Here is a 17,817-nt window from a genome sequence, read left to right as displayed (position 1 = left end):
CATAAATTACTTATCCTCCCTGCTCTGAGCACTTTGAAACTGACATAAATTCCTTAGCGGAAGTTGTTATGATCTTCTCATCATTTCTGATGTAATTTATGAACACGTTCAAAGCTAAGCAATTAGCTAGCTAATGGTTGCTTTTAATCACTGACCTGCTTTCATATCATTTAGTTAACTCAGTGTGAGCTCTTTGCTGTTAGCACAGCGTTTCTGTCATGATGTGGAGTGACGAAAGCGAACCCAGAGCGCAGACTCATGTTAAAAAGAAACTAATTTATTAAACTAAAGAATGAACAAAACAAAAGCTGACATGGCAGCAAAACAAAAAGATAAACTGAGCAAAGAACTGAGCAGAACCAGGAAGTAACGGCAAAAGCAACAAGCAAACAAACGACAAACATTAGACAAACCTTAGACAATGGACCAGCGAGGTATGGAGAGAAATGACCGGGTTTTAAAGTGCAGAGGATAATTGTGGATTCAGGTGTATGGGAGCAATCATGGGCAGGTGGAGATGGGCGTGGCCAGGAAACAGCAAAAGGGTGACTGGGGAGGAGTGAATACAAAAGCATGAACATGAGACCAAACAAAAAGCAAAAACAACAGAATAGAAACAAAACAAAAACCCAAACCAAATAAAAATAAAACATAAACAAAACCCATAGAAAAACCAAATCACCACAGTTTCTGGGACAAAAAAAGACAAAATACTGAGAACTACAGATGGGAAAAGTTTCCTTTTGGCAAGCTGTAGCACATTTACAGGGATGTTTTTAACATGCAGTGTCCCTGTCAAAAAAAACAAAACAAACTAAAACAAAATAAATGTGAGGTAAACCAGAACTTTGGCAGAATTTGATGCACTTTGGCCGGAGGTGTCCGCTTATGGAGGAGATATGGACTGCTTCTGGTGCTCCTGAACATTAGCCTTACTCAGGCAACGTGTAACCATACTCTGGTTCTCTAAGCTGTTGTAGATGAGAGCGAATCCTTTGTGTGCTAAATGGTACTGCAGAATGTGTGAGAATGAACGGCACAGCTCACACCAAACAGCTCTCCTGTACCGGAAATAACAGAAATGAATCATAGAATGATACAAAAGTGACATTTATGTAATAACAAACAATAATATGATAATAAACTTGCAGTTTTGCCAACAACAGTAACTAATGTGCAATAATTTGATGTTTTTATTAAAAATATGAACGCCAGAAAGATCTATTTCACCATCTAGATTTGTAATTTGGCTGTCTTAAAACAACTCCAGTTTCACGAATTTGTAGCGTTTTATTCTAACAGTATTTTAGGAAACCTTTACCACCATCTGTTTTGCATTACGTGGTTATTTTGTCAGATGTATTATGGTATTCAGCGCTTCAAGTAGCATTAAAAGTACCACAGCTAGCTGCTGTCACTGTTTGAAACAGGTAAGATTTGATTTGTTTGCAGTTTTTCCACAGAACCCTTCTTCAGAAGAACTAAAAATCAAGCATCAACTTTTGAAAAACTCATGAGGAAAACGAGCAAACCATCTTTTATTTCCAACAGAGATGATCCTGAACATTGTCATTGCTGATGTTGTCAAGGATTAAATTCAGAAAAACTGCATTTTTCTTTTGGTTCCAGTAGGAAACTGTCTTTCTGGACTTCAGACCAGTTTAATTTTGATGGAAATACTCAAAATAGTTCTCAGTAAGATTAATTCAAACCAGTTCTTTTTTATTGAAAATAAATATGACATATTTAAATTATTTTATTTACTTGTATAGTACTTTTTAATGCTTAATTGATGTCATGTGTGGCTGATAACTACATCAACAACATGCATTAGTTTCAGTTTTTGTCACAGCAAACATGCCTATTTATTTATTCTTTTTAAAAGGGACAGTATCTAAATTCATTCACTAACTTTTAGGTCTTACCTGAAAAAGGAGCTCTAACACAAGAGGACAGGAAATGTCTCAAAGTACAGATGAGTGATCTATGCTAATAGCTAAATCAAATATCACATAAAAGCAGTGAAGTGTCTTCTGTTACAATGTTCAGGTTGTTCTGCTTGTATAAAATGGTGTTATGTAATTCTTTTAGACACTGACTTGATGATAGTCAGTGCCTGAGTCATGTAGTTCAGCAGGAAGATATGCACTGCGTTCGCAGATGTGAAGACACAACATCCATGTAAACAGACAACTCCCACCCCCACAAGGAAGACATCTTCCAAAGTGCCAATGATTGATCTGCGTATTTCTTTACACAATCAAAGCTCTGAGCTTTAAAAGGCTGGGAAGTTATGAGGAAGACATAAATATGACTAAGTAAAAAGTGCTCACATTATGTTTATTGTTATCCAAGTGATGGGAAAAAAAATGGCTCATTATTATTGTTTTTTTTTCCCCCCGCAGATATTCAAGAGTGTTACGAGGTGACCTTGCAACTGAATGCAGAACAAACTGTTGTGAAAGAAGACAGCAGGCAGGATGCGTGGGAGGTAATTTTACTGCTTCACATGTTATTGTAGATGGGAGAAAATCTGCTTTATGTTTATGTTGCACTGGGTGCTGCTTGTGTTGTTGTCTGCATTGCTTTTACTTGGTAGCCAACACAAGTTGTCATTACCTGTGTTCCTCGCACTCCTACATTCGAAGCGGTTACAGTGAGTCATGGTAGCTGTGACTTCATCCTGGTGTTGGAGTGTTAGATGGAGAGAAAGTCAAAGGAAGCACGCTTAAAAGGTGTGTTTTTGACCACAGAAATGGCAGGAGCCAAGGTAGCGAGGTAGTGTTTTTGATACTCCATGGACTCATTAGTGCCGGATTTTGGGGTGAACGGGTGCTAATCGGTTTTGACTGGTTGAGTGTTTTAAATGTTTGATTCCTGATTGTCTCAGTCATTTCAGGTTTTGATCTTATAACTAGTAAAAGCTGTCAGACGGATAGCTATTGTTGTCCGGGCAACATTTTAAGTCTGACATTCATGCAGCTTCAGTCAGCTGGTCAGATACGGCATTCACCAAAGATAGTACTGTATCTGACGGGGCTGTGACTGTCAGACACTGGTTGGTGAATGGCATTAGCAGGGAAGTCACTAAAATGTCTCGAAACATTTGCAGGGTCCTCAACGTTGACACGGATGTCTTGAACTTGTCTCAGACTCATCTAGATTTTGTTGCTGGGATCTCCAACCCATCCAAAAAGCACTAGAGCTGGATTTTACCACCTACACAGGAGCTCTCCTCTGACAGAAAACATCCATGGCTAATGACCAGATCTAAAGACCACATGTTTACAAATAACTATAAAAAACTGCTCCAAATCTATCAGTAGATTCAATCATAAATGTGGAGCTGAGGCGAGTATGATATGGGCCGAAAATACAGTTTTACAAGCCGTGCAAATGACAATAAGCCGTGATTTTCAAAACATGGCTACACAGCTTGCTGCTCGCAAATACTCCGAATTCAATGAGACTGCAGCTGAAAGGTTTCTTATTTTCATACAATTTTCTCACAATTTTGAGTGGACAGTTTTTTTTTTTCAACAGAAAACAACAGTTTTCTTTGAAGAAACAAAACAAAACACCCACAACCTGTAGAAATGTGTACCATTCAATGTTTAATTACTTACTTGCTGTTTGGCTGTTGTTTGCTTCCTTGTTGTGTTTTTTTTGCAGAGTAAACAAATCTCTATTTGGAACAGGAAGTCACAGAAATGAATCACTAAAATGTGAACATTAGATTATTATTTCTTGTTAATGCAGCTGGAACCACTTGGCGGTTTGTACTCTGCTGTCTGTTGGGGAGGAGCGATTTACTCCATTAGACGTTATTTCTCTGATCCACCACCTAACTTCAGGCTTCAGTGGAAATGCAACAGATCCTGTGTTCAAACAGTCTTCTTCTAACCTCTTAAAGAAAGGCTCGAGTAGTTTGAATACCGGGTGCTGTTCATAAAAAATCTCCTATAGTTAGATGAAGAAGACAAATTTAGAGTTAATTACCCTTTGATTGTCATGAAGTCACCTTCTTCCATTGTGATAATTGGTTAAATTGACTTGGAATATTTTTTCACAGAAACAAATGAACCAACGCATTTTTTTAATCACATTTTATATCAGAGTTGCATCAGACAACCCAGTCTGGATGTTGAAGTAAGTGAAGTATTAATCAATTCATAGACTCTGAATAAATAAGGACATTTTCCTGGAGCACTTTGTCACTGGTCACTTAATGTTCGTTGGATGAGTTGGATCCTTTTCTTCATATTACTTATGTGCTTTAATGTTGCCTTATAACTTTGTTTTATCTGTGCCAAAAATGTTAATGAAATCAATTTTTGGCTGACTTCTACGTCTCATTAACTCAATGATGGGCGAGCTGCTCTTCTTAGCAGCTTTAAGGCAAAAATAACCCCGTTACTTCAAGCTCTTGTCTCTGTGTAGCACAGGACATCATAAACAGTAAGACATGATTTCAATTTGAGCACAAAGTTTATAATTTAATTGAAAAAAAATATGTAATTTAGGCTGGGTGGCAGGCTTGGATTTAGTCAAAGAACACTAACAGAAGATGTATTGAATTTTCAGTCTAACTGAATTGTCGGTCTGAAACATGATCTTGTCTCCAAAAACAACAAGCTGTGTTTGTCAAAACTTGTTTTTCTGATTCAGTTTGTAAAATGGAAGAAGCTCAATAAAATCCGTCGCAATAGTTTGTGCTAAAATGATTTGAAGTGGTAGGAGTTCTTATCAGCTCCCTCCAGGAAATAGGAATGGACTCGTACCTCTCCTAACGGGGTTTAAAGGTTTGGGATTTGTTAAATAACAAACATTCACAGCCATCTTCTAAATACTTCAGACGTCAAAAAGAATGGACTAAAAATCATGCATGAATGAAGTAAGCATCTGAAGCGTTTATTGTTTGGAGTTTACTGGAGAGGCGCAAACACCACCAACAACAAAAATGTGCTGTACCCGTCCGTGAAATCTTTGTTCAGAGTTTTTTCGATCAGGAAAAGTAAAATTAAACCATTACAGATATGTTGTAAATATTTATCTCTGTTTAGGGGTAGGCTACTGGATACAATGCCTCAACTTCCTTTTTTTTATTTGAGATGAAGAAAAATGGCCACTTCCTTTGATACGTTAAGCCGTAAAAGTTTAAAGAATCTCTGTTGATTTATTTTTTATTTTATTTCAGTCTGTGCACTAAAAAAAATAGAAATTTTAGCTTTTTGTGTTTATAGATACATTTGAAAAAAATTTAAAGGAAAAGTTTTCATTTTTTATGCAAACTTATGGGTTAATAAGGTGTTGGTTGGTTATTTTTAATTGGTGTCCCTAGTACGTAAACATGGGTTTTCTCCTGTTTAACTGTTAGGAACTGAGAAATTAAACATGCAGAAATGCATCATAAAGCTAAGTAGGCGTCAGTACAGTATGAGCTTTAAGGAAATGACAAAGGAAAAAAAAGATTTTACAGACCTTTATAGAACTTTAAACTGCATTATAATGATCAATATGATATACAGTGGGCGACATGGTGGGGCAGCGGTTGGAGCTGACGCCTCACAGGAAGCAGGTTGCAGGTTCACCTCCCAGCCTTTCTGTGTGGAGTTCTCCCTATGCACACATTTGTTTTCCCCAGGTACTCTGATTTCCTCCCAAAAAACCCCCAAAAAACTTGCACGTTAGGTTCACTGGTAACTCTAAATTGTCCCTAGGTGTGAGTGAGAGTGAGATCAGTTGTTCGTCTCATTTGTCTCCACGTGTCCCTGTGATGGACTCGCGGTCTGTCCAGGGTGTCCCCCTCCTCTCGCACAGTGACTGCTGGAGACAGGCAGCAGCTCCCCGGGACTCAGGAAGGAAAAAGCGGGTAAAGAAAATGGCTGGCCTGATGGATGATATACAGTATTAACCCGTGGTTGAGGGATCTAACAGACCAGATCTGAGGTTTAAATTCTGTTCCTGACATTAATCTTCTTTGATCTTGGACCTTTTTTATCATACATAATGAATTTGCTGTCAACTGTAATTTTCAGGCCAACTTTTACCTTCCTGACCACTTTGCTGATTTCATACTTAAATATTAAACCTTACGTGCGTTTCCTCATAGGTGATAATGATACGTTTGTACCTCATGTTGTTCAAGCTCTATTTTTAGTCTTCTAATACAAAAAAGGTGATGATGGAATTACACAATTTAATCCCCACGAGTTGAACTTTAATCCGGTGTCATTTCTTTGTGCTTTAGAGCTCTTCCTTCCAGTCAATCACTAAATGAAATTCATGTGAGCCGTATGCACAGATGATCTTTGGTTAGTTGGACAGGACAGTTAAAGTAAAGTTATCCTATGTTTAATAACATTAAATAAATGATGCAGTGCAAAGAGCTGTCCACTTTGGGTAAATAAACTTATATTCAGCAGAAGGGTTTCTCTCGAAAATTTCGAATCTATTTGTAAAATGTTCTTTATACAGTTTCACTGTTTATTAGTCTGATTAATGCAAGGTTTGATAGATTACCAGGAAATGCAAAAAGACCCCCACAGCTCGGTCTAATCAAGTACCCCTTCATCAGCAGCACACACATCATCTTTCAAATTTATTCGTTCCACTAGAGTTTAAATCTGACTTCTTTTTAAGTTGTTAAGTTTGAGCCACACTTTGACGACTGACAGAAGCTGTTTGATCAGTTTGTTATCCTGTGCCGTTCCTTTTCTTGTTTGTGTTATTTTTTTCAGCTTTATTAGTTCTAACTATTTCAAGTGTTGATTGGATTTAACACCAACAACAACAAAAATGTGTTGACATAAAGTTTAAACCCCACGTCAGAGTTACCTAAATCTTTCTGAATGTTCATTGAATTAAAATTAGGCTTTGAATTTCCTTTTCATTTAGTTTTGTTCCTTTGGTCTCATAGACCCTAATTTAACCTTGACCTAACCACTTCTTCTACCTGGAGCGTCACATCTCCTGTCTTTTTCAGTGTCATATATCAGAATCCATCTCAAGTGTGTTCACTTATACACTTTGTCTTTTTGTTTCTTTTACTGGGAATATTTAAACTTTGTTACAACGATGTACGTTTCAGCAATCATTTTTAAAACCTGGTCTGGCTATTCCACAATCTGCAAAAAAAATAGCCTATGATTGGGAATCAGTAGATCGGTAAAGCATGAATTGCTGCTCCTTGCAGTGCCGTGTGTTCGTAACATGTAACCCCCATGTTTTAACCTCTAAACCCTAAATTATGACCGTGGCATGAAGTTTTTTTTTCTGCCCTCCTGAGCTCCTCTCGGTGCTCGTCTGATCCAAACCCGCCAGGCTTCTAATTCGGTGTCGTGTGGCTCTCGGTCCTTCCTCCGTCATGTGATCTCTGGACTCCAGATGCTCGTAGGGCGCAGGCACAGTTCTGGACGGGCAGATGGAAAGACGCAGCAGTCCTGTTGGGAAGTTTGCGAGGGGAAAGGAAAAAATTAGAGCTGTTTAATGGACAGCCATTGATGTTCTCATCAGTATTCTAACCATGCTGTCACCTGAGTGGAGGATGGGAGGAAAACTAAATGAGTCTGCAAATTCACTGATTTGGTGCAGAGGAGCTGGTGAGAAAGGAGGATTACTCTTTGTTGGAAAATTAAAAAGAAAAAAAAAATTCTGAGAAAAAGGCTGTTTCAGAAGTGTTGGTTTCATATTAACTGTACCCCAAAAAACAATTTTAGGTTGCAGGAAAACTGTGGGATTCCTTTAATTTACAACAATCAACAAATAGCAGCTGATTAATTAACTCATTTTAAGTTTGACTGCACAGTTTCATTTCTGTTTGTCTGCGGATGTGAGTGAAAAAGGAGAGTACGCTCATAGCCTCCGCTGTTACCCGGATCCGGCAGCAGGGAGGGGCAGCGCTCGCTCCGTCGCTCTCGGTTGACCTGCCTGTCACCTCTGCCATGAGGGAACGAAGCCGTCAAACTGAAAACTCACCAAGCAGCCCTGACAAAAACCCAGTGTTTGTTTGATCGACTTTTTTTATTTTCTCTTTAGACTTAAAGAAAATCTGAAGATAATGCTATAATCCAGAAACGATGCACACTCTTCCTGTTTTGTCTTAGCAAGCCCTGCAGCCCACATGTTTCCAGCTCTAGTTGTTTATACAAAAAACACTCCCCTATTCAAATTGAACACAAGAGCAGATATTTATTTATTTATTTATTTGCTTTGAACGTAAACGGTGAGACTTGCTGCAACATTGCCTAGAAGAATCCATTAATCATATATAAATGGTAATTTTCTTTTATGGAACTTGGTATCAGCGATGTCCTTCTCCAAAGTCTGCCCTCTGCTGTCACTGAGGGGACTGTGTGGTCGAAACTACAGCTACGATCCTCGTAAACTTCAGGTATGAGAGAGTTTGAGTTAAAAAGCCTTCCTCACTTTGAAACTCAGCTTTTTATTTTTTTTTTTTTTTAGTGGTTTGATAAACTGCGATTGTGTTGCTGTTTCACTTTGACGGAGTCTTGTTTGTTATAAAAGATGAGGCTGAATTAATCACGCGGTTCAGATCTGAACCTCCCTGGCAGGTGTTTGTTTCTGCACAATACACTGAATTAATCTTTACTTTCCAATCTTTTTACAGGCCCTGTTGTTACACCACAATACAGCATCACAGGCATGCCCTCATGCTTGAATTTAGCTTCTTCCTTGTTAAAATATTTAAAATAAAATAAAATAAGACATGTTGTTTCTTATTAAAGCATAAAAAGGCTGAGGGTAGAGTCTTTACTGAATGTAAAATCAGAGTCAGCAGCCAGATGGCTTACCATAAAAAAAGTTTAACCAAGTGAAGAGAAGCTTTTTTTTTAAATCTATATTGAAGTACTGCTATTAAAAAAAACTGTTCTCAAGTAAAAGTAAAATTACTTTTGCAAAGATGTAATCAAATCAAAGTAAAACTGATAAAAAAAATAAGTTAAAGGTAATTTTTTTGTAACAGTGTGGTCAGCAAGTTCCTTTTAGACGTGTTCATTAAAAACAGAAAAAGAGTAATCTCATGACATTATAAATGGAAGATTTCTTTAATTTATTTATGTCACAATGGTGCACCAACAACTCAAGTTAAAGCATAAATTAAGAACTATTTTCCCAGTTACTTTCACAAGTATTTACCTGTTGGATTAAAATCTTGTCACCAATGTGCTGCAAATCCCAAAAACTCCTTATTGCACAACTTTGGCTTTATAAACCTGCAGGATTCTGACGTTCTGGCACAGTTGACTGAGCCAACGCTGAAAACATAAAGTCCTTTTATGACACTCATCAAACCTGAAGCATTGAAATTTTAACATTTTTACAAAGATTCACTCATCCATTTTCTTAAACCTGCTGCGTTCTGTTCAGAACTGCAGGCCACCGGAGCTTATCTCAACTGAAACAGGTGCACAGTCGGAGAGGGTTTTGTTTTGTTTTGCCACAGTGTCTTGACCACTTCATCTGTAATGCACACTAAGGAAAAATGTCCGTGTGCCGCAGGACCAGGAGGACGAGGGCGTGTCTCGAGTGCGAGTGACCAGCAGGACGAGTCCTCACAAAGTGGAGCGGGTTTCCGGCTTGGTGGCGCACTCCCGCGTCGAAATGCCAAAGGTGAGTGAGGAAAAGCAGAAAGTAACTTCCCAGGCTGAGCTCAACTTCTCCTCAGCGCAGTGACTGAGGGGAAAGCAGGAAAAGCAGCTGCTGAAATGTGATACCGGTGATGTGACGATGCACTCTGTCGTGATAACATTTTATTCCTGTTCATTAAGATTGATTACATGCAGAGCTTTTTATTACCATTACTGCAGATTGACACTGCAGGACTCCATGGATTGATTTGTGGGGATTAGTTTAATCTCTCTGAACTGATGGAATTACTGCAGTCTGGACTGTTCAAAGTCTATATTGTTTGTTGTGATGCTAAAAAGTATCATATTTTAGTAATTGTTTTTACCTTTTGATTCAAATTAAATTTTAAGGTTTTTGGTCATTTTTGATCAAATGACTTTACGTTAAAAATACAAAAAAGAAGGCAGCAAGAAATACAATAATAGGCCAAAAAACAGTAAGATATAAAATGCTAACAGTAACAAACATTAAACCAAAATTAATGAAAGTATCTAAAGTAAAATGTAATGTGATTTTTTAGATGAGTGATGCTATAAACACTAATCATGCAGATTGAGGTGCATGATCTAGATTATATTCTTTCTTTATGAAAAAAATTTGAATTGAATGTATTTTTCTTAAATAAAGGATCTACTTTCTTCTTCTTCCTGTTTTTTTTGCATCGATTGTTTAAACGAAACATAAAGTCTTTTTTTTTAATTTTGTTACTGCTGGCTGGATGTTCAGCCTTCATGCAACATGAAGCTAATCACAAGCTGCTTTTGGTTTTATGCAGAGTAACCTTTGGCCAGATGAACGAGATGTTTGACAGTTTCTTTAGAGGTTGGCCAGTCTGCTGCTTACACGAGCAGTCCCATCAGTCTTCGTCTTTCATGATGTGTCTCCGTAGCCTGCCATGTTCCTCGGTCTTGTTGTGTGTTCACATGCATTCCCCCATTACAACACGGCCAGTGGCACATGGCAGCACAGTGGCCGCAGGCGTTTGCTTCTCAGCTGAGCCCAAATCTAGTGCAGCGAGGGGGCGGTGGGGGTGTAGGCGTGAGGATCGGGGGAGGTAAGGGACATGGGGGGATGCAGCCTGTAAGCATATGGGTTCACCGTGCTTCTGTGATAATGTCTGCATAAGAATCCAGTGAGAGTACAGGTTGTGTGCATGTTTGATCCTCCCTCTGTCACATGGGGGAGGGAGGCGAGGTAGTCGGAAGAAGCGCAGGGGACGGGAGGGAGTGAAAGGAAGAGACGGGGGAGGTTGAGGGGGTGGGGGTCTGGGGGACATAGAGAGAAAGATGTGGTGGGGGAGAGCAAGGCGGCTGAGAGGCGAGGGCCGGTGCAGTGCAGAACTGGAACGGACACCCAGAGCTCAGCCTTCCCGGGGTTGCCATGGAAACATTCCTCCCCCGCCTGCATCCCTACAGACTGCTCTGGCTCTCTTTCTATCTATCTCTCTTCTCGCTTCTCTGTTTTTCATGCTGTCTTTTTCATTCCTCTTTTAATTCGTGTCTTTTTTTTTTCCTTCCCTCTCTTCTCTTTCTGTTCAGCTTTCACACCACACACACGCACTGAGCACATCTTGCGATGATGCTCACTCAGCAAGCACACCGATTTCAGGTGCACTACACTCTGTGACAAGGTGAATGGGCAATTACAGTTTAGCATTCCCCTGCACTCACAGACGCATAAGCACTTTGTTGTTTTCTCGCCATCTCTCTATTTTTACTCCCCCTTCTGTTCAGCACCATGCTTCAGTAATGCCCCCTCTAGTCATCGCATTTCTGCCCACACACAGGGCACCTTAGCTTCCTTTCTTCTCCGTTATGGCATCTGTCGTGGACCTGCAGCACCTTCATCACATTCTTCCAAATGCTTTCACCTTCCTGTCAGTTTCTAGCTAGTCTCCTAACCTCCTACTCTCATCTCTTTTTATAGCTCTTTTTGTTTCTACTTCTGTCTTTTTATGCATGTACAAAATCTACACAAACGCCGTTCCTCAGCAGTGCAGCTCTGATAATCTCTCACTCCTTTCTCTTCACATCTCACTCATTACCCTCTATTTCTGCTTCCTTCTGTGTGTATGCCTCTCTTTCGTATTATTCCATCAGTTGGAGGTGCTGGGTTTGATGTGTGTGTGTGGTGAAGCAGCTGTTCTTCGCCACTAAGACCTATTAATAGGAATCTTTGCTGTGTAGCTTTAGTTTTCTGCATCAGAAATGCTGGGAGAGTATCTTGGTGGTTTCTTGGTAAGTTGTTTTGCCTTTCAGTGCACAGCTGATCTCTCATTTCCCTCAGTTTGAGTGGCTTTCTGTCTTGACATCTCTCATCCTTTGCCTTTTACGTTCAGCCTCACCTGCTCATTCACAATTTTTTGAAGCTTTGGTCGGTGAAAGAGTTAACTGTAAAGTTGTGTTTACTAGTTATTTGCATTTTGTCATGGAAACAAGAGGGTGGAATAATACCTAAGAGAGACGTATACACTTGCTTTTTTATTTCTACATGCATTAATGCTACAGCATTAGTGTGTTCCGATAAGGAGCTGCCTCTTTAAGACTGCCTCACTACCGACTGTCCTTTTATGGGTTCGCATCCGGTCAGGTGACAAAGGAGCAGTCACACAGCTTCTCAGAGAAATGCCTAGAAATGACTGAAAAGCTCAATGCTCGGCCCGTGCAGTGGTTGGGGGTTGTAATACTCATTATGATTACATGAATGTGTCTGTGTGTGCGAGTTTGTTACAGAATGTCCAGGTGGGTTTATGTAATAAGGGTTGTGCAGGCTGAGGCTGAGCTAGGAGAGCTGCAAGGAGGGATGCAGAGAAGCATCTCTGTTTAAATGCACACAAGGTTTTTTTTTAATTTCTCAGCAGGTTGTCAGAGACCGCAGCTTTTATTCCGGTCATTTTCACGTAAAAATGTTGAACAGTCCAAGCAGTTACTCGTGCATTTCTGATAAACATTGTGGTTTGTTTTTTGCTCATTTTTCTAAAAAAACAGCATTTGCACTGAATTGGTCAACTGTTTATTTTATTGTAACTGTACTGGCTGGCTTTGCAAGGACATCTGTAAAAAAAAAAAAAAAAAAATTTAAAAATAATAATATAAAACCTTTTTTCTCTTAAAGTTTTTCATTTGATACACAAAGGCACTTTTTTGTTGTTTTTACAAGGATTTTAAACTGGCTGTGTTTTATATTAATGAAATTGATTTTACCCACTAAGTGTTGCCAACATACACATGAATTATTCATACCACCAGTGGTTTTGTATGTGTTCACTCAGCAGAGAAGATGTTTTTTCTTTTATTATGCAGAGCAATACTGTATTTATACTGGTGTGGTTTCTTTCTGTGACTGGACTGCCTGGTAAATTTGATGTAAACTCATGAGAGGAACTCAGTGAGGTTTGGAGGGATGGCGGCAGCATGTGCTCCGTCATGTGTGCTTGGATCGATATGCTTACATCGGTCTTTCAAACCGCTGCTTCAAAGCTCCGCCTCGCCTCTCTCATTCACTTCGGAAGGGTTTGTGCCCGCATCCTGAGGCATTCAGTCTTTTCTGGGTTCCTCTTTATAAAACTGCCAGATTTTCTCCTCCTTTTCCTCTTTGCTTGGAAAATCTCTGTAGGTTGGAGTGAAAGAATATCATGAAAATGAAGTGAGTTACTGTTGCATGTAATTAAGTGTGGCTGAGCCCGCTGTGTGAGCCTCCTGGTAGGGTTGCAGCACAGTGCAGTGTGCCCTCGTCCTAAGATCCTGTTCAATTTAAAAAGCTCCAATCATGTTAATGTATGTCAAATCAAAACGCAGTGATTGTTAATTGTTATTCCGACTGTGGAAACGATGTCTTGCATTCACGTATGTAACTGCAGACAATGTATAAACATGCTCTCTGTCCTGTGAAGACACACCCTGCTCCGTTCCCCATCACATTTCATTAATAATGCATACATACAGGGCATTAATGGCGACACTGTAACATTCTCCATCACGTCTCTATAGAGATAAACCTCAGTGTCAGGATGTTTTATACCTAGTTGTGATCAGCCCACAAATTTATAGGCATGCAAAATGGCTCTCAGGCAGTCCTGAAAATATAACTGCCACAGATACATGAAAGCCATATAGGCTCCCCTTCTCTCCTTTTCCCTTCACACATTCTCACTCTCAATCTCTTTCTCCACCCACTCGAAAGCCCGAGCGTGTAATCTTATTGGTTTGGTGCACATGTGTTGATGTCATCATTGTGAACATGAAATAATTCCCTTATGGGTTCCTAAACGAGGTTTCAGAGGGGCAGCTTTCTCCCACTGTGCTTGTTTTGACCGAGCTCTGCACATAGGCAGTGAAATAATTCAACAGCTTTACGGTGCTGCTTTGCCAGCAGTGGAAAAGGAAGAGCGACGAAGAATGATGCAAATCACAGCGTGATTAAAAGACTTCCTCTGTTAAGAGTCATGTCTAGTGATAGTCACGAGGAACAGGGTTTTAATCTGATGTTCACACATCTGCTGTGAGATCGTTTACAGATGTGTGCTGTGACGCAGAGCTCTGGGTCGGCATTTCATGGTACAAGAAAATTGTTAAGTTGGCAGCTGAACTAGATGTCCAGTAAAGTGGTCGGTCATCAGTTAGTGGAACAGTGTTCATTGTAAACTGGATTTTGGCTGCTCTGGTTGTGTCGAAAAACAAGCATCGGACTCATGTTTGGCAGATTAGAATCTGGGTTTGTCATTGACAGATTCTAAATGAAGACTTTCCTAACCCTTTCCCTTGAAAATGCTTTAAAAAGTAAACACATTGAATGTTTTATGTGGCATAATTTGTAAAGAAGTGCCTTCTCACCGAAGGCAGGCGGCAGTGAGGCGTTTGTGTCGCTGGCCCTTTAAGAGCAGCTAGCGAAGCGCTCAGTCGCGTTGGTGCTGCTGCTGATGGCAGCGCTGCGAGTTGATTGGCTGTGGCTGTCAGGGCTGAGCTGCTAGAGGGATGCTGCTACGTATCCTTCTCTCCCCCCCCTCCTCCCTCTCTCTCTCATCACCTCCCTCTTGCTTGCTCACATCCCTCTGAATAATCCACATCTAGGGCAAGCTGACTGAGAGGCGATCCAGTGCTCAGCTCCTCTCTGCAGGCTGAGAAAAGAGACAGAGAGCGAAAGGCACCGATTTTCAACGCAGGAGGAAAAACGTGACATTTTTGGACGGAACAGGAAGATATCAAGAATCAACAGGGGAAGAGTTTCATCTGCGGATATCATTTATTTATACATATTGTTTATATATCTATATATATATTTGTACACACACATATAGATATTTATATATATATATATATATATACATTTATCCTTGTACATATCTGTATTTGTGCTTGTCTGTTTATATTAATATTTTTATATATAGTTGTGTGTGTAAATATATATGATATATAAACAAAAGAATCTATATATATCTATGAATTTATATGCGTATCACTGTGAACCAAGAGAAGCAAGAAGAAATTTCTATCATCAGGGCTGGTCTCTGATTGCGTGGTGGCATACAATATCTTAAATATTTCCTTTGATCTTCTACGTCAAGAGGACAAAGACTACGTGCCCATTTTGTATTTTGTTTTCCTGTTGCTGCTTCCCATTCCTCTCAAAGTCTTTGTTTCTTTTTCCTACATCCAAGAGGAGTAAAGTGAAGAGTCGCTGGATTGGACGAAAAAAAAGGGAGAATCTGCAGAAATTCTTGTGATAAGTGTTCTTTTCGTCGGCGTTAGCGCTCTGTGAGCCGATCGCAGCGTGCTGTGTGAGATCTGAGGAGGCAGCAGAGACAGAGTGCCACGCCGCTCATCTCAGCATCAGCCCACAGCCAGCACAGCCAGCATGCACAAACACCACCACTGCTGCAAGTGCCCAGAATGTTATGAGGTGACCCGTATGGCAGCTCTGCGTAGGATGGACGCCCCAGCGTACGGAGGAGAATGGCAGGCCGAGCCCTATGGATACCCACCTGGGTATGGGGGAGGCCAGACCTTACCCCCTCCAGCCTCAGGAGGGGGTGGAAACATGGGAGGAGGAGGGGGCACTTTGGGAAGAAGTAAGGGCAAGAATATGTCTGGTGGGGGCCCTGGAGGCCCCAACCCAAAGGGCCAGTCCAAAGGTGGCCCCAAAGTCAACGGCAACAACTCCAGTGGACAAGGAGGATGGTGGCCTGAGTGCACCTGTACCAACCGGGAGTGGTACGACCAGGTAACTCTTCTTCCTAACTTCCAAGCAGCTCTGATGAGGGGGTGGGGCCTGGGAGCAGATGAGCTTTCTGTCATAGTCATTGATCAGGTATCAGCTGTGTCTGTTAATGGATTTAGCATTCATCTCCAGCCCTCCATTTCCTATGTGTGGACTGTGGTTCCTCTGTTGGAACAGGACTAATCTGGTTTTACTGCACACGCATGGAGATGATGTTTGGGACGGCTGCAGATGACTAATGCTTATAGATTTAACACACCTAGTGTGTGTCGTCAAAGGCTTACGCTGATGCAGTTACCGTAGGCCCCAAATTGTGCATTTCCTTTTTAATGAAGCAGCACTGTGATGCACTTAGCTTTTCTATTTTTTTAAACCCGAACTAGCAAATGTGTCGAAATTGTCTGACTTTAAAATTTAAACGTAAGAAATGTTTTTGTCCCCGATCGACTACTTGAAGGAATATGTCTCATTTCCAAAATGTAGAAGGAGGGATGATAAAATCAGTGTTCGACACCAGTTTCAGTTTAATTAGGCAGCCTTTTGGTTAAAATAGTCACCATACAATGAGCGTGTTGGGTAATATAAACAGACTACCTGTTTCTTAACTGTGCCCGTCTTACATGTTGCACAGAATGAGCAAAACTGCAATTTTTTTTTCCATATGCCTCATTTTGTTTCTGGTATCGCCATTTATTTACACGTCTTTATAAATTACAGTTGAGAAAAGGTCAGGACAGCGTCAGAAGAACAGTCTTTAATTAAGCAAGGTGCACGTATGTGAGCATGAGAGCGATCTTGGGTGGGGGAAGGGCAGCTTGGGGAGCATGAGATTCAAGGAATGGTTCTTGCTGTGCATGAGTATGTGTCGGTGCAGCCTTGTGTTTGCGACAAGTGAAGCTGCTTCTTCGTGTCTGATCGTGCTTTTAGAAGGCAGAAGAAGAAGAAAGACGGTGGGAAGAAAATGGAGTGGGAGAGTTCCTCCAAAAACAAGCCTTCGTATGATAGCCTCGTTGATATTAGCAGATTACATCTGCCGACGAATGGTTTCAGCTTAACAGAGGCTGAAAGAAATGAAAATTTGTCTTTTTGTTTCATGTTGCGTTGCAGCTGCATCCAGACCAATCAGGCGTATTTCATGTTTCACACATTTGAACGCTTGCAGCAGATGTGGTTATGTAAGCAGTTATTGCTTACATGGAGATTTTAGTCTCCATCACTTCTTCCGCCTGCTTTATTTCACCACTCATTTTCAGAATATTTATTCACTAGTTTACTTGCATTGTAAAGAAAAACTGTATCGGCTCAATAAAATGTGTCTTTTGTTATTAATATTTTGTTAAGCTGCATTGCTGATAACGAACCTTACTGTAAAAACTTGACGTTCTTTTAAAGAACGCTCGTGCTCTTGTATTGTGAATGTTCACCTAAAAAAAAATCACTGTAGAGAAATAAATCTGTTGTTTGTGTATCAAGTAAAGGTGTATTTTTTAGTTTTATGGTGGAGTTAAAAGAGCTGGAATTACATACGAGAAGTCGGGATCGGGGCTTAGGTTCAGTGGGTTAAAAATGCAAAGGTTGACAAGGAAAGAAATAAACCAATAAAGGCAGGCAGCGGCCTTAAAGAGGGGGAGGGGGTTATGTAAGAGGAGGCAGTTGGTGGTGCTGTCAGAAAGAGAAGCTGGAGAGGCACTGACACTAAGAGAAAGCATCTGTCTGTCCATCTTCTAAAACAGCCACGTGAATGGCCGATATATGCCCCCTTTTCTGTGATCAGGCTGTAGCGTGGCCTCCACAATCATCCCCCACCCCTTCATCCATCATCAGTCATCGTTGCTCATCCCTGTTGGCAAATGTGAATCCCACCCTTCCCCCACAACCTACACCCAGCCGGAGAGCAGGACAGTGATCACACACGCCCAATCAGACATTATCTTTAAGCTTTTATAACGA

At 40.5% G+C, this 17,817-nt stretch overlaps 1 protein-coding gene across 5 annotated transcripts in view; it reads left to right on the top strand.

Annotated features, from left to right (window-relative positions):
* Nucleotides 1–17,817, top strand: part of dlg3 (discs, large homolog 3 (Drosophila)) — a 90,714-nt gene that overhangs the window by 9,129 nt on the left and 63,768 nt on the right. For 2 of the 5 annotated variants that reach the window (XM_037977259.1, XM_037977258.1), the window contains exons 3-4: nucleotides 2,406–2,491; nucleotides 9,523–9,633. In XM_037977259.1, the coding sequence (XP_037833187.1) occupies nucleotides 2,406–2,491; nucleotides 9,523–9,633 (197 nt within the window). Of the gene's footprint in view, nucleotides 1–2,405; nucleotides 2,492–8,306; nucleotides 8,393–9,522; nucleotides 9,634–15,043; nucleotides 15,871–17,817 lie in introns of those variants that run through there. The other 3 variants (XM_037977260.1, XM_017408272.3, XM_017408274.3) reach the window with 3 other exon arrangements.

The sequence above is a fragment of the Kryptolebias marmoratus genome, linkage group LG9 (genome assembly GCF_001649575.2).
Source record: "Kryptolebias marmoratus isolate JLee-2015 linkage group LG9, ASM164957v2, whole genome shotgun sequence".
Classification (NCBI taxonomy): domain Eukaryota; kingdom Metazoa; phylum Chordata; class Actinopteri; order Cyprinodontiformes; family Rivulidae; genus Kryptolebias; species Kryptolebias marmoratus.
Note: the sequence above shows the minus strand (reverse complement) of the source record. Positions and strands in the feature narration are given on the sequence as shown.